Source organism: Volvox carteri, assembly GCF_000143455.1.
Source record: "Volvox carteri f. nagariensis unplaced genomic scaffold VOLCAscaffold_37, whole genome shotgun sequence".
NCBI classification, from domain to species: Eukaryota; Viridiplantae; Chlorophyta; class Chlorophyceae; order Chlamydomonadales; family Volvocaceae; genus Volvox; species Volvox carteri.
In genome coordinates, this window is record NW_003307580.1 from 1,079,943 (window position 1) to 1,096,321 (window position 16,379).

At 54.9% G+C, this 16,379-nt stretch overlaps 2 protein-coding genes across 2 annotated transcripts; both read left to right on the forward strand.

Moving 5' to 3' along the window:
• Positions 1-1,875: 1,875 nt before the first annotated feature.
• VOLCADRAFT_118442 (uncharacterized protein) lies at positions 1,876-9,757 on the forward strand (the record flags this gene model as incomplete). Its single annotated transcript, XM_002953589.1, has 16 exons — positions 1,876-2,142; positions 2,320-2,546; positions 2,962-3,099; positions 3,254-3,356; positions 3,884-3,949; positions 4,078-4,251; positions 4,540-4,785; positions 5,234-5,583; positions 5,965-6,072; positions 6,308-6,365; positions 6,765-6,868; positions 7,224-7,329; positions 7,465-7,597; positions 7,982-8,466; positions 8,856-9,273; positions 9,588-9,757. 16 exons carry the CDS (start codon positions 1,876-1,878, stop codon positions 9,755-9,757), a joined length of 3,153 nt encoding a protein of 1,050 aa, XP_002953635.1.
• A 1,865-nt stretch (positions 9,758-11,622) lies between these two features.
• On the forward strand, positions 11,623-13,972 carry ubcA (ubiquitin conjugating enzyme E2). Its single transcript, XM_002953590.1, has 5 exons — positions 11,623-11,788; positions 11,862-11,964; positions 12,141-12,238; positions 12,308-12,408; positions 13,036-13,972. Exons 1-5 carry the CDS (start codon positions 11,743-11,745, stop codon positions 13,189-13,191), a joined length of 504 nt encoding a protein of 167 aa, XP_002953636.1. The 5' UTR covers positions 11,623-11,742; the 3' UTR covers positions 13,192-13,972.
• The last annotated feature ends 2,407 nt before the right edge of the window (positions 13,973-16,379 follow it).

A 16,379-nucleotide genomic window follows, 5' to 3' on the forward strand; every position in this document is an offset into this window, starting at 1 on the left:
CACTTGGAGAGGAAGGAGGCTGCGGAGCGGGCGGGAGGCCGGCTGCAACGTTGACCGGCTCGACGCAAAGACGGCGCGTGATGCTCGCAGCCCGGCAGGCCACGATCAAGCTTCGGTGCTGCAACAGAGGCGCTCTAGAGCGTAGGTTGCGCGACTTAATAGTGGTCGTGAAGGTGGAGAAGCCGGGCAACTGCTGAAGGGTTGACATTTCAGGCTGGAAAAGTTGCGAAAAAAGTTTTAAAAGTCGAAAAATATAATCAAACTATGACAAACTAATTGCAGGACGGCATGTATCCCTAACGTGCGTTCGCAGGCGGAGAACAGCTAGACAGGGCGTTGGTTCCGGGCGTAAAGCGTGTTGACCAGCGAAAAGCGATGAAGATGCGTTCGTGTATGCGTGCCCGCCTGCAGTCTCCGCTAATATGCACAGAACCTGGAAAACTGGAAGTCTTGGCCTTGTAAGGCTTCTTATTGCCCGCGGCGGCCAGCGCCGTACGGCCAACGTGGTCCAAAGACGAATGAGTCACACCAGGCCGTCAGAAAGAGAACACCAGCTGGGCAGTGATACTTTCTAAGCTGTACCCTCTTGCTAAGGAAGCGACGGTCCCGGTAAGTGCAGGCAGCATTTCACTTAAGGCTTGTGGCGGATGCGTTTGCGCGAAAAGTTTTTGGCGCCCATGCATGGCAGATTGATGGCATGGCACTGTTTTCCAGTATCAGACAGGAAAAGAACCTGGGAAAATTATGACATAACGAAACGCAAAGAGAACGGACGAGGTGATATCTTGTTTTATAAGTGGTCAAATGCGTTTGGATCAGCCAGGTCCCTGGGGTAAAGTTCGTTGTGCATTCGCACTATACATGTGCCCCACCTTATGTCATTTCGACTTCAATTGTGCGCTAGCGGTTGGCGCTCGTTTAGAAAAGCTTGGGCGCTGTGTAGCAAAGCTTGGGCGCTGTGCAAGCACTTGCATACCCGCTGAAGACCGTTACGGGCCGATAGAATGCGATTGTTATAGTGGACCCCGAACGGGTTGAGTGCAGCGCCCCAAGGAACGCCGATAGCCAGTATCTGTTTCCATACCATGGTACGAAACGTGTTTTGAACAACTGTAAAATTAATACTTGGCCATGGTGACCCCGATGTCGTCTACTCCGGAATTTACAGACGGCCTCGAATTCATACGCAGCTTAAAATGTGTAATTCGCCAAGCGCGACCGCTGGTTTCGCTTCCACAAACACCTCTGGTAGATACATACATGACCCGCGGGTCATCCACCATTCCAAGGCTGACGGCAGTTGACGGATTGCTTTAGCTACGTTATCCAATCGCTTCATGGGACCTCCCCACCACCCGTTCTTCCCTCCTAGCAGTCAAAGCAACCTTTTGCCTACCCAAGACAGTCAGGCGGCAGAACCCAAAGTGGACAGCGCTCGTAGTTTGTAATAAATGGAAAGCAGCAGTAATTGTGGCAAGGCCAATAGGGCTTGCCGACCATTCGGCTAATCGTGGACTTCGGCGACCATGGCAAGACTTTGTATTACAACCCGTGCTAGAACATCTATGAAGCCATTTTTATCACCTTTGTTATGATTCATATGTAATGTTAACCTAGAGATGAATTTGCTGAGCGTGGTCTCGCATATCAGGGTTCTAATTTTCCATAGTTTCGGAGCATATAAACTCTACAGTCTCAGCCTGTTCGATGGGATGTAATGAGTTTTCATAATTGCATAGCTAAGCAAAAACGTAGGTGCGTTTCAGCAGGCCAGATCATTTAGTATAGACCTTACGGGCCAACCAGGGAACCTACGCATCCTGAGCAGGACAGTATTTGATTATTGGTTGAGAACATAGATCTTTCGTGCTGATTATGGCAGCTAAGGACGGCGATGGAAAGCTATCTTCCGATGTTACGGAGCCAACGGATGCGGAGGGCTTGAAGTCGAACAAGGGCAAGGCGTCCAGCGTAGACGCACCAAACGTAGACAGCGGCGGCGGCAATATCAGTTCCGATGACAGTGAAGATGGTAGCGACGACAGCAGCGGCGACATCGACGTGGACGCCGAGACTGCACAGCAGCTCATGGCGTTGGAACATGAATTACAAATCAATGTATCATATGAAAAGCACCTCGAGGTACCATACATGCGGCTTAACTGCGCTCCACTATGTTCCTTTAACCCTCCCACGACTTGCTCAGTACCATGCTCTCTCCGGCTTGTTGTTAAGTTACCGTCCAGCACTCAGCCCAGGTACCTAAGATGCCCCTTCCCGTCTTTCCCTCCTGACTCTCCCCCTCTCCCCTCTTCCCAGTACATCGCGTTACTCCGCACCGCTCCCGGCCTGCGCAAGCGCTTACGAGACGCACACGAGGACCTCGCGGCTCGCTTCCCGCTGAGCGAAGAGCTTTGGTTGGCCTGGATAAACGATGAGCTGTCGGCAGTTTCGGGGCCTGAAGATCTCGCCTGGCTGCTGGGGCTGCTGCGCCGAGCGGCCACTCGGGACTACCTGGCGCCTGCCGTGTGGGAGCTGTACCTGGAGTGAGTTGCCGTACATCGTACGGCGGTACGTCATTGACCGCCTGGACTTGGATTTGACCTCAAAGCTATCTAGCTCCTGCACAGTGGCCGAGGAGCTCTCCTGGGCGCAGAACTGCAATACTGGGATTTCTGCTCGAGCGGCTCACTGAGTAGCGATGCACGATGCACGTGCCATGCCCGATTCTCGGCGTGGGGAGGAGGAAACCCAAGCTAAAGGAAACCCCCACGTCTGTCACACGGACCTGCTATGACCCACAGGCCATCAGCGGTGTTGGGTAGTGGGGGCTGGACGTGGGGAGGCAGTTTTCCCCCGGCCGCTGCCTCTGTATCGGCGGTTGGTTATACCTGGCTTGTGGTTATACCCTGCATGTGAAAACCCGTGCCCACCTCCGCCGGACCTCCCGGACCTCTGCAGGGTGGCACATGATTTGGATCCTGCCGTAAGGGATCTGGAACCTGAGGGTGTTGAGCGTTACCGGGCCATATGCGAGGAGGCGTTGGCAGCGGCTGGGTTGCACCTGGCGGCTGGACACCGGCTGTGGAGCAAATACAGGTATGCGTTGCGAGGGGCGATGCAATATGTGTTTGTCTGACTGTATGTGAGTATGTGTTCTGTGTTGTGTATTGTGCATGTCCTTGTTTAGACCAGCAATGCATTTGCACGCGTATGGCTGGTCCCCTGCGGGGCCCCCCCGGACCCGATGCAGGACGTTCGAGCTGGCCGTAGAAGCTAGGGCGGCTGGGGGGACTTCGGCAGCTGCCGCCAGGCAGCAGGATCGAGTGCGGGCGCTGTACCAGCGGCAGCTGCAGGTATTTGCGTGTGTGTGGGGGTGTATGTGTGTGTGGGGGAAGCGTGTGGATAGCCGAGGTTTGGCTGATGAGGCAGGGTGGGCGGGTGGGTGAGGCGGGTGGGTGATGACGGAGGAACTGCTTCGGTAGCATTCGGGACTTGGTGCGGCAAACCCAAGATAAAGGGATGGTAAATTAATTTCTTTTTGTTTGGAATTGCACCGTTGTGAAGGCGGTTAGCCGCGGTCCGGGGTTTGCAAAACGGTTGGCGGTTGGTCGTTGGTGTCCGACTTTCCTGCCTGGATTGTTGGAGTATGTACTTGTATTCGGTGCGTTTTGGTTGTATTCGGTTGGTAGCGTCGTTGAGGGTGTACTTAAAGTTCGAGGGCGCGAGCTTAGGGGTGCAGCTTGATAGTTATGCACGACTATCAGCCCGCTGCTTCTGCTGCTACTACGGCGCTCCCTGCCCTTGCTGCTGCGGTTGCGGCTGCGGCACGATCAATTCCCTTACCGCTGCTGTTACCGCCGCTGATACTGGATTTCCGCAGGTGCCGTTGCAGGACGTGGACCAAACGTTGGAGGAGTATAAGGCCTGGGAGGCAGGCCACGGAAAGGTACGACGAAGGGTACGGCATACCTGCCGCTTATTGCTAGCAATGTGTCACGCACGTATAGCCTTGCTAATGTACGGCTAACCGTACTTCGCCGTGATGGTGTGTTTTGGGCCCCCCTGACCTGGCAGTCCGTACCGGCGCATGTGGTCAAGGCGGCTGATAAGGCCCGGGAAGCTGCTGAGCTGCGTGCCGGGTTTGAGGAGGGCGTGGCGGCGGAGGTGCCGGCTGACGTGTCAAAACTGGGCGCGTTTCTGTCGTACATTAAGATGGAGCAAAATGCAGGCGACACGGCGAGGGTTCAGGTGGGATGCGGACTTGACGAATGGGGTTGGGCGGGCTGGGAAGTGCTGCAATGGGGTGCCTTACATGACACTTCGAGAGTTACGGGCGGTGTTAGGGGATGGTGAGGCTCGCGGCCTAGTTTCCTGTTAAGGCTCTTGTTAAGGCTCTTTGTTGGCTTTGATGCTAACCATAAGGCAAGCAAGCTATCTCCTGAGATGTTTTTGTTGGGATATTTTTTATGTCACGAAGACGTGTGACCGGGTTTAGCCGAGTTCTGATGATCGCGCTCTATTTTATTCTCTATTCAGGTGCTCTACGAGCGCGCCGTGGCGGCGTTTCCCCTGACGTACAGCCTCTGGCTGCAGTACGGACAGTACATGGAGACGCACACCAAGCTGGCCGGCCCCATCAACGCCGTGTACGGCAGGGCCGTACGGAACTGCCCCTGGGTGGCGGCCGTATGGGAGAGGGCCATCCGAGCGCTGGACCGTACCGGTGCGCCGCTGGAGGCGGTGGACGAGATGTACGGCAATGCGCTCAAGGCCGGTCTGCAGGTGGGGAAGCTGGGTGGCAGGGGCATGTACGGGAGATGAGCGTGAGCCAGTCTCAACATAGAAAACCCCAAACACCATCCGCCGCCGACGCCTCCGTCACCCCACAACACCTTGCCCACTTCAGCCTAGCTAGCTAGCTGCAGTGTAGCGGCGCTTGCTCTCGGGTGTCCACTGCTCGCGCTTCATCTCCAGCCGCGAGGACGATATGCTTGCACTTCCGCCATGCATAGCTATATATACGTATATGTATGTATATATGTGTATATGCATGTATATGTATATATGCATATTCTGTGTATGTATGTATGTATGTATGTATGTAGATATATGTATATTTAACCTTGCTTCCTGGGTAAGTCCGGAATAGGGTCTTCTATACCGTCGCCTCCTTGGGCCGTTATGCTCCGTTGCTCCGTTGCTTGGCCATTTGATGCCTCTGATGCTGAAGCACAGCACACCGCAAAGCGGGTGCTCTTCCTCTAACCGCTGTCGCCCGCTCATCTTGCCCATTCTCACGGTCGGTCTCCGTACCCGCTTCCCATACCGAGTGCCTAAACAGGCTCCGGACGACTACCTGGCGATTATCCTGTCCAGGATCGACTGCCTACGAAGAGCGGCGGTGGCGGCCAAGGAAGCCGCTGCAGCGGGCGGCGGCAGCGGCACCGGCGGCGGTGGCAGCTCTAAGAAGGAAGCCGCTGCCGCTGCCGCGGCCGTGGCGGCTGCGTTTTCTCGCCTGCGGCTGGCGTTCTGCTCCGCCACCGAGCTCATGATGTCTCACTTTCCCGACCACCTTGACTTGTGGGTGCGGTGGATGAACTTTTAAACACGGTACACTGCACTCTTGTACAAGACGATAGTACAGTGTACAGTGTACCGTACTTCACGTTTCGGTTGTGCATGGCCATGGCATGCTGTAAACCTGGTAATGGTGTGTTTTGAGGCATGTTGGTGATAACGGTTCTGGTAATCCACGCCGCGCGGTGGAATTCTCGCCCGTGTGTGAGCGACGATGCTGCGTGCATAAAATTTAAATCACAACCACCACGGCACCACTTCTTTGTTCACCCCTACCTGCCAACCGAATTACTTAACTGCTTATCTGCTTATCGGCCAGCTAACCGACTTACCTGCCGGCCATCTAACTTCCTGCACCCTGTACCCAACGACCCTACCTTCTAGGAGCCTGAGCCTACCCGCCTACTGGGCGCAGTGCGAGATGTACGTCATGTGTGATACGGCGGCGGCTCGGGAGGTGTGGGAGGGCTCGCTCAAGGGAGGACTGGGCAGGTGCGCGGGGAGGAGTGGGAAGGAGGAAGCGGAGGAGGGGGATATGTGCTGGTGTGCTACAGGAAAGGGACAGGCTGGGCTGGCGGCGCGCTGGATAGATGGGTATTATATGGTATAGAATTTGGAAGGCCTGTTTGGGATAGCGGCAAAGGCCGGTCCTGACCTGGCAACATGTTTCCATAAGGGCCCTTTCTTATAGCCCCTGAAATCCCCCCTGGCGCCCTCTTTTACACAGGTACGCGGAGGCTTGGGAGGCGTACATCGCGATGGAACGCTCGGCCAGGTTGATCAAGGTATACGGCTCCGTTCGACATGGGTGGGGGGATCTGATGCCCCCTTGACGGATAATCCGTCGTGAGTGGGACACAGGTTTGCTGCTAAACAGTACGGCCGGTACAACAGCACGTAATATCATCTCCTCTAAGATCTTGTCAACTTGACGAGGTGGCGCGGAGTGATGGGGTTGGAAAGAGCGTCCTCGAGCCGGCGGGACTCGTATGGGGAGAGGTAATGAGCGAGCACGTCACACGACAAGAAGGTCACATTGGCCGAGAGCTGGCAACGGCCGTGGGATGAATTCTTAGTGGCAAAAAGACCTTATTGTGCTAGAGGTCTGGCTGCGCCGTCCTATGGGCCATGATACCATACGACCTTTTAATCGAGGAATGACACCGGAATTTGGGGCCTTGCAGGAGGCTCGGGCTCTGTACAAGAGGTGCTACAGCCGGCGACTCGAGCAGGATGGACAGCTAAAGCTCTGCCAAGCCTGGCTTCGTTTCGAGCGGGAGGAGGGCAGGTGTGTGGGTGGTGTATGGGGGTGGGTGGGCTGGGTGCGAGCCATGGTGTGTAATGGCGGATAAATGAACCCTGGGAGGGAACTCAAAGCAGCTGCATCGCAGGGAGGATCCAAAAGGTTACGAGATGTGGTGTGATAGGGTGGGGTGGAGATGGTGAGTTCATGGAGGATTTCGCAGCTGTTTGGTTGTGCTAGGTGGTTGGGATGCTGCATTGAAAGCTGCGGTGGGCTTCGTCTGCTGCTTTCCTTTTCTTGCTGTTCCTGCTAGGCACGTCTCCGTGACGAAGCGTGTTTACAAAGGGTACTTATGTGGCATTATGAAGGTTGTTAATCGGCACGAAACGCAACAATGCAGGGCGGATGACTACCTGCAGGCGCTGCTGAAAGTAGAGCCTATCCTCGAGGAGAGCGCCGCGGCCGCTGCGACCGCTGCCGACCAAGCTGCGGCAGCCGCTGCAAAGGTAGGATTGGTTTGACGCATCATGGGCATCCAAAGTGAATGTGTCTTGGAGGTTGCGGGTTGGGGAGTCAGGTTGCACATGTCGCAAGCCGGGAAGCTACGTTGAACGGGAGGACCGTTCGCTCTATTTGCGCAGGCGGCTGTACAGAAGGCGAAGAATCTGTCTAAGGACGAGGTAAAGGCTATGCGGCGGGCCAAAGACCCCAACTTCAAGGGCAAGAAGGACACCGCTGAAAAGGGCGAGGCTGAAATGGAGAATCCTGATAAAGGTACGGATTTTTACGGTATTACGGTATAAAAAATAATATGTTCATATCTTTTTGCGTGGAGAAGCGTCGGGATCGCAGTGCGGCTTTCGATCCACCAGCTGTCGTGTACATAAGCCTAGCTCTTTGTAGGATGCTTACTATTTGGTTTACATGGCGTACAGGACAAATTCTTTTGCAACTTTAGAGGATTGGTAAAACCCACTTATCTCTGGCACTTGGTATGCTGACATGTCAAAAGTTAACGGGATGGATTTGTGCCAGAGCTGGACTCCAGCACACGAACATGATAAGGAGAACATAACACTGTTCACGGCGGGTGCGAAATCTGTTTTACATCTTAACGCGACGGACTTGCTTCCGACTTGCTCATGCCGTCGCGCACAGGTGGGAAACCTGCCAAACGTGGCCGGCATGAGGATGGCCAGGACCCGGCACCTGTAGGTAGTGCTGAAGAACTTGCCTCCATCAAGCGCGTTCGGATGCACGAGCCTGAGGCTCCCTCTCCTCGCGCCAAGGCGGGCGCGCAAGTCCCAACAGACAACAACGCCACCGCTCCAGCTGCCGCGGCCGAAGGAGGCGATCAGGATGCTGACATGGCTGACGAGGAAGAAGCCCACGCGGATGGAGCCGCGGACGCAAATGCAGGCGCCGAAGGCATGGGCGAGGACAACGCAGCTGGCCCGGGGCCGGGCACGGCCAAGACGCAGGGCGGTGCGCGTCCGCACTACACGGACAAGATGACCGTCTTCATCCGGGGCCTTCTTCCCGGGGTTAAGGACGTCGATTTGGAGGGCTTTCTCAAAGGCCATGTGCCGGAGGGCCTCAAGGACAGCCGCATCATGCGTGACGCGCAGACGGGTGATGCACGGGTAGGCTGGTGTTCGAGACGGCGTTTTGACTAGGCTAAAAACTGCCCTATCAGCCAACTTCTCTGGGGCCCTCTGGAGTCCTTGCACCCGGCTGCCGTGGCGGCCTGATTCATGCAGGTTTATCCTGACTGCCTTCTCAGTTATCCACACTTGCCATTTCCAAAGACACATCAACTTGTTTTGCCGTTCCAGCAGGGCTGGAAACAAAATGATGCCGCACTGACTAGACCCGCCACTAACCATGTACCTAGCCCTGAGGGGAAGTCTCTTGACCCCCTCCACACACGCCTGTGGTTCGTCTTCCCCTCCATACTTCTTAACCTAAGTGCGATCGAACGTTCCTAACGTTTCTAACGCTCTCCTTGCACACTGTTTTGTCGCTGCTGCAGGGTTTTGCGTACGTGGAGTGCAGCTCAAGGGAGGCCCTGGACAAGCTGGTCGCCCTCAACGGCACCGTTTTCCAGGGCAAGTCACTTTTCATCGCCGAGTCCAAACCACCTAAGCACGGCGGCGGCGGCAGGGGGCCCCCGCACGGCGGTGGCGGCCGCGGCCGCTTCAGTGGAGGGCGCTTCGGCGGTCCACCGGGCGCGCGGGGTGGCGGCTTTGCAGGGCGCGGCCGCGGCCGCGGCCGTGGGGGTGGCGGTGGGTCGGCGGAGGGCGATCCAGATACGGAAATGGAGGAGGCTGGCGATGGCGGTGGTGGTGGTGGTGGTGGTGGAGGCCGGGGTGGCCGAGGGGGGCACCGTCCGGGGCTGGGGCACCCGAGCGGGCGCGGCTCCATGCGGACACATTTGCAGATTTCCCAAGGTGCGCAGGTTGCGGCTGTTTTTCCGTGTGGATCTGCGACCCACATCGTATCCGAGTGTTCTGCACTTCCCGCGAACCCGTCATTGCCCACTTTAGGCCCTGCACACATCCCCGCGGCATTTTGAGTCATTGCCATGGATGGCAGTGGCCATTCCGGGATCTGCCAGCCTCCCTCCCGCGATGCCGATGTTCTAGGACTTCTTTTCATCGCGAGATACATCCCATCCCAAGGGATGTCGTTCCGCGCTTCAGTCGCGGTTCCATGCTTTCTAATAACCTGGACTATTTTGCGAACTGCACCACACGCACTGCAGGGAGCGCCCCGCCCACGGCACTTGTGCCCCGTTCTCTCCAGCTGTCGGTCTCCTTCGGCGCGCCTGCCGGCGGCGATGCTGGCAGCGGCGGCGGCGGCGGCGCAGCCGCCGGCGGGCAGCAGCTATCTAACGATGATTTCCGCAGGATGCTGCTGTCCGGAAAGAAGTAGAGGGCAGGGCTGCTCCGGCTGGCAGCGGTCCCAAGCAAATGGTCGCGCTTCCTAACAGCATGGGTGGCGCGATGTACCCGATCTTCGGATTTCTTTGCTAGTAGGTGGCAGCTCTGGAGGCGCGGTGGGCCTGCGTTGAGGATTGCGGACCTGTGCTATGTAGGGAGTTATGGCGTGTGCATATGGCTTATTGTCCCGGGGGCTGTCAGATATTTGGGTTTCCGGCTTTGTTGCAATTCAATTGGGACCTGCCCGCATTCTTCTGACCGAAATCCGTTTTGATGGCAGCCTTGACTTGAAGGAACGTTGAAGGAACGTCTTAGCAGGAGTTAAAACCGTTGTACCGACCTGGTGCCTTGGCAGGCTGCCAGCATGCCCAGGTGAAAACACGGCAGCGAGTCCCTGAGGGCCCTAAGGCGCCATTGACATGGTCTTGGCTTGGCGTCGAAAATAAGAGTGCAGGGACGGCAGAGGAACAATTTAAACGATCCGCGGGATGGCGTGTTTGCGTTCGAGGAAAGGCGAACTGCTTGCTGCGACAAGTGTTTCGTAAAATAAACGGTCTCGATCTTTGTCCATTGTCCACCACAGCTGGGATGCCTAATGCATTGCGTAACCTAACAGTGCCGTAATGCTTAATTCTCAGCAACGGTGGCTGCGACGCGTTAAAATTCGTGTCAAGAGGTGACAAGCTCGGGTTATGCTTGCGTGGCATTGGCTCTGGGTGTCAGTGGCGATTGCCAGCAAAGTGACGGGATGAAGCTCCACATCGCCAAACTTGCGTACACAAATGCGGGTCTGTACACATCACCCGCATACACAGATGCGGTTTGAGGTCATCCCCGTGCGCGCGCATTGCACGGTGCACGTGCGGATCCGTACCCATCCTATTAAGAGCAGTCATACAGGATGACATCCCGCCTTGCACACAAAAGGACGAAGAACCTATTCTGTAGGGGGGGGTGCGTTATAAGGGGTCGCGCAGTCTGTCTACCCCTGCAAATATCTTCATGAGTGCGCATTTCCGCCTGTTGCCCTTCAGCTGCCATCAATGTGTCGCCTCCACATTCACCACAATGTCCCTCACATTAAAAACAACCCAGCACCAAGTATGCGTTCCACAGTCGTACGACGCGCGACACGGCCCGATGAACATAAATGGTGCTCCCGGTACGGTGCATGATGCCGAGGGTTTCTGTCCGTGATGTGCAGGTTGAAAGTCAGCTTTCTCGCTGGGTGGGTGTCTAACCCAGTGGGTGAAGCCCAAGCTTCAACTTGCTCGAACTAAGCAGCTGCAACCTTATCTTTAGCTTGGAGGAAGATGACACACTAGTCTTCCAGAACAGCGATGCGTGTAGACTGCCCGTACTGCCGTTCGCCTAACGAAAAAGCGGTTGAGGTTCATACGCCATTGCCTAGCACGCATTTACATTCCCTCTTCAATCACTGCTATATAGAGAGTAGCAATCCTTGTATAAAATCTAGGCTTTGCTGTTGTCTAATCTGCACATTTGCGAGGCTGCTGACTTGCCCTGTGGGCGCTGTAAACTTGTAAGTCGGCACGAAGCTTGGCAACGGGTTCAGAGTTACGATAAAGATTAAAAATGCACACGACTTATCAAGTTCATGGGCGCATGGGCGTATGCTTGCCCCTGTGAAATGACGTTCTAACAAAGCCCATAGCCAAGTTGAAGCCATCACAGCCTCAACTTATGCCAAAGGATGTGCATAATATGTCTTGTTTGCAATTATACTTATGAATGTTTGGGCTATTTGAAAGAACAAGGACGCCCATGCAGGCCTTATTTAGACTTTGCGCATTCCTAAATTGGGATTCAGCTCCTAGCTCTAGATGCAAAGCTACACGGAAGACATATTTTACTAGATAGGCTATTATAGATCCTGTCCTAAAGACATCACCATTACTTGTTTGGAAGTCGATCCTTCGGACCTATAGACACTTTTGCACGCTTGCCCAATCAGCTATGGGAGACACGCTTGCGGCCTCTCTCCTCCGCAAGCAGCTTAAGGGTAGGGAGCCGCCTATATTCTTTTCAATACTAAGGGAAGAAACCCCAGACGAAGTTTGGCTTCATATGTGCAGAGCTTACCAAGAATCCTGTGGAGGGCTTTTCAGCTGGCTTAGTTGACGATAGCAACGTTTTTGAGTGGCAGGTCACTATCATTGGGCCGCCGGACACTCTCTAGTAGGTGGCGCCCTCATGTTATGCGACCCTTCGTGCTGCTTTTGCTGCCTATCCATGCATCAAACGGGCTCTAGAACAATTGGCGCTCTTGTGGTTGGGTATGGTACGGGGTTGCGAAATCGTTGTGACTGCATGCGAAGGGTCTCGGACGTTCCACGTTTTTTCCGTCTTTGCAGCGAGGGCGGTTTCTTCAACGCAAAGCTAAGCTTCCCAAAAGACTACCCGAACTCGCCACCCACCTGCCGTTTCACGTCAGAGATGTGGCACCCTAACGGTGAGGTCGTGCAAACGTGGTCGGCGCTTGCGCGGACCTAGGCTGATTGCTCCAACTCACACTTTGCAGTATACGATGATGGCAAAGTCTGCATTTCCATCCTCCATAACCCCGGCGATGACCCGCACGGGTACGAGAGTGCAGCGGAGCGCTGGTCACCTGTCCACACGGTATGTTTTTGCGACTCAGGTTGGACTCACGTTCCCTTGGGTCCAACTTCCAAAGGACGAGTATTCGTGCTCGTCAGTGGAATCTAAAGCGGGGATTTAGCACAGTCTGCGTGCAGACGGATTGGTGTTTCCCTGTCTCCAACCCGCTGATGACTGCGAAGGCATATATGTGTGCTGAAACGCATTGTGCACATGCGCAACAGCAACTTTCGCTATCCGCATGATTGTCTGTGTTCGGGCTTACATCAAGCAGGCAGCCTTACATTGGGGGCCTGACCATTGCTGGCTGCTGGACGCTTCTATGCAAGTTGATATCCAGCACCCACCCTCCTATGCCCTCAGCTGTTCTTGTTCCGTCCTCTTGTCCATTAGTTTAACGGCCGACCCAGGCTTCTTGGGTTGGAGGTCTGCTTGGCCTGGTTGGTCAAGCTCATCTGGGTCGGCTTTGTAGTCATTGTCATCCTGGCTGTACAGAGCAATGCATCATCTCGTCGTGGTCAGCGGTAACGAACTGATAGCCCCGTACTGTCAGAGGAGTGCAGCTGCTCCCCCAGATGCATCTGTCCAATGGAAGCATCGTTAAAATTCGGATACTAAAGCGCTGTGCCTCTACATTGGCCATGCTAGGTTGAAACAATTATGATTTCCATCATCTCGATGCTGTCGTCGCCGAATGATGAGTCCCCTGCCAACGTGGACGCCGCCAAGATGTGGCGGGAGAACCGGGAGGAGTTTAAGAAGCGAGTGGCGCGCATTGTGCGTAAGTCGCAGGAGATGCTTTAGCTCTGGCACGTAGAGGACGGGGCGCAAGCGGCGGCAGGCGGCTGGATTTTGGAGCCGGGTACCAGGACTTGACTGCGGGCAAGCGGCGGCGGCCAGCCTGCTAGTACAGGCGTGCACGATAATTGTTGTTGAAAGGGGAGCAAAGTCATGGAGCAGGCAGCGCGAGGGGCAGCAAACTTGGATGTGTGAGGAGCTGCGTGAAGCATGGATGAAGGATTACGAGCTGGTTCCTGTTGGGCTGAACTCGCGTGGGCCGACTAGGAACTGGATGGATTCGATCGCTGCATGGAGGTGGCCGCGGCAGCCGGTGGCAATCTGGGGTGATTGTCTTTGAGTCGCGTGGTGGGAGCATGAGCCCATCATATGGTGATGCTCCCACTGGCCGCATCGCGCCTCTCGGCCTGTGGATTAATGCCCGAGGGCATTAGAACGATCGCGCGGCGGAGGACGTCATCATACGGATGTTCCTTTCTTGTTGCGCAATCCTTCTTGAGCATCGTCGCTAGCTGGCCTCCCGAACCATCGATTGTTTTCCTGCATAAGCCATCCCATTTCCGGCATGAGCCATCCCACTTCAGCTCTGATGTCTTTGCCCCTTCGTCACGTGAGCTGCTCGGGGTCAGCGTCATGTATGTAGTGTTCATGTGCATTGGCATGATGCGCACGTCCATATGGTATTCGCGCCGGCACGATACGCACGTTCATGGGTACGGCATGCAGGAACCTTAATGAGGCCGTTGTGGGGCCCCAACGGCCAGGCCGCACCTAGGATGGCGAGAAGCGGGGTTGGCAAACAGAAGCTGACTTCGACTGCTGTGTTGCTGAAACCGCGCTGTGCTTTTTGCAGTTTTCAACCCCCTTGCTTTGGCTCGGGTCATACCTAGTCAGGCCCCAGTTTGAGTTCGGCTGCGCGCTTGTCTGGTGGCTTGTTGACCGGGCTGGTTCGAAATCTGGTGTCTAGCTTTGACGTTTCATTTGCGAGGTACGCAGGTGTGAGCGTGTTTCTTGCACCGTCCACTCTTCAGTGGGTGCGCTGTTGGGGGGTGCAGCAGTCCCCGCCTGCGCAACTGCTGGGTGGTTGGTCCGCGATATGACCCAAGGGAAGGAGCGTATCAGTGCACTGAGTAGTAGGAACGCTGAGCGTCAGGGCAGCTGGCGATTTGCATCCCGAGCGCCTTGGGAGAGCTGGTGCAGGAAGGAGGACAACATGCACTGCTTTATTGCCTGTTTCCGTTGACCGTTCACATGTTATCATTTGAGTGAGGCTCTTGTGTCACTGAGACAGCGTAGGCCAAGCGGACTAGGAAGGCGTCGGCGCCGTGTGCGGTGGCAACGCGAATACATGACGTGAAGAGGGTGGTGTGGATAGTGGACTGGACTTCTACGGGTTCGTTAAGTTGCGTCCCGTTGCGAGGATACAGTATAACGTCAGTTCGTCTAGTCGTTTTCCTCGCTGGATGTTAACCAACCCCACATGTGCGTTGCATATGGGCAGTTTCAGTTAGTTTTGTTGGTCATTGTCGTCTAAAGGTCGAGAAGTCATGGTGGTGTACAGTGGCGTGGCGTGGCGCCTCGTGTAATGTGTTGTGGCTTACATGTGAAGGAGTTCACGGACATGACGTTTGGCGGTGCGCTGTTAATGGTGCATGAAGCTATTACAAAGAGGAAGGACGTATGCTTAGTTCCCCGATGCAACACTACATTGTACCGGGATTTAAGGGGTGCTGGAAATGCCGAGTGTGTTGCGCGTTTCAGAGCTTTAATTTGGAGATTGGGCCGGGGCAGCGAATATGGTAAGTTATTTGTCCGACACATGCCACGCAGCGTTTTTAGGACAGATGCAAAACCACTCAATGAAATTTGCATATCAGTGGCAGGTCGTGCTTGAACACGGTAAGGCATGTCTGCTCATCCTATAAAAGCAATACAAGCAGTCAAGGAAATGGCGAAGGGGATGAGTGAAGTGAGGACTTGCTTGGGAGCACGTATTGGCGACGGTAAATGGGAAAGGGTGGCAACAAGCCTCAAGCTAACCATTTTCGTTCAAGCTGCGAAAACACAGGTGGTGCATGTGGTGCACATGTCCAACACTTCCATAAGGCTTGCTGCAAGAGTTTCCATGGGACGGCGCGGGGTGTCGCCCCGGTTCAACAAGATGCAGCGGCAATCGAGCGAAGCAATTTATAAAAGGTTGTTTTCTTGATAGTACATGTTTGTTTGTCCCGTGCATAGACGGGGCGGAAGACAGGGTCTTACGACAGTGGTCACTCACAGTTGTATATCTTTAAGTTGTACCAAAATTACAGTTAAAGAATATGGAAGTATGGCACAGAGTTCGCGGAAAACGGAAGGCTAAGATGATTTGACTAATCTACGTCGTAGTTACCTTTTCCCAGCGCCGTATGAATAAAACAGTCGAGACGTTTGTTTATAAGTAGGGCTATAAGACTTGGATTAGTACTCAAGCTGCGTCTTTATGTCTGACGCTTGGAGCAGGTAGGTGCTGCTTTGCAACGCACCAGTCGAGTCGAAGGTGCAGCAACATTTGGGAATGTTTGGCTTGAAATAATCAGTAACATATATATACCATTCATATGGCATGCAGATGGCGGACAGCGATGGAGGCTATGGCGGACCCAAAGTTGGAGCAAGCCATACGCAGAAGAAGACACCTGTGCACCCAAACGGACAGCTATCGCAGGTTCGCGCTGTAATTAAACGTTCCGCTTGTTGCTTTCTGCTCCGTTTGGGGTTAGCGAGTCCATATCCATGGTGATGGCTCTTATCTCCTTTCCAGCAGCGCTCTTCCGGCTGCGAGATGCTTTCAGCCGCTCCTCAAACAAACGCATGTATACATGACTTAACTTGTGGGTGCATGGCTTTTGGTACACGTTTCGCTTTGTTGCCACTTGCCAGCAACGTGCTCGGCGGTTGTTGCTGTAGCTTTGATTCGCAAGCTTCACACCCTTCGCAGTACGCCGTGAAGCTTGCTTGGTTGTTGGAGTTTGCTGCGAAGCACCAAGTTCGCGAGCGCGGCTGGACGGCCGAGCAGCTCGTCCAGGAGGTTGTGCGCCCCAGCACAGCCGAACGCGGTGGATGCAGATTCGCAGATTTGTTATCTCGCCAGGCCTCTCTAGACCACCAGCATGATGCCCTATCTCAAGGGAGGCCGTTTTATTTCGTCAGCT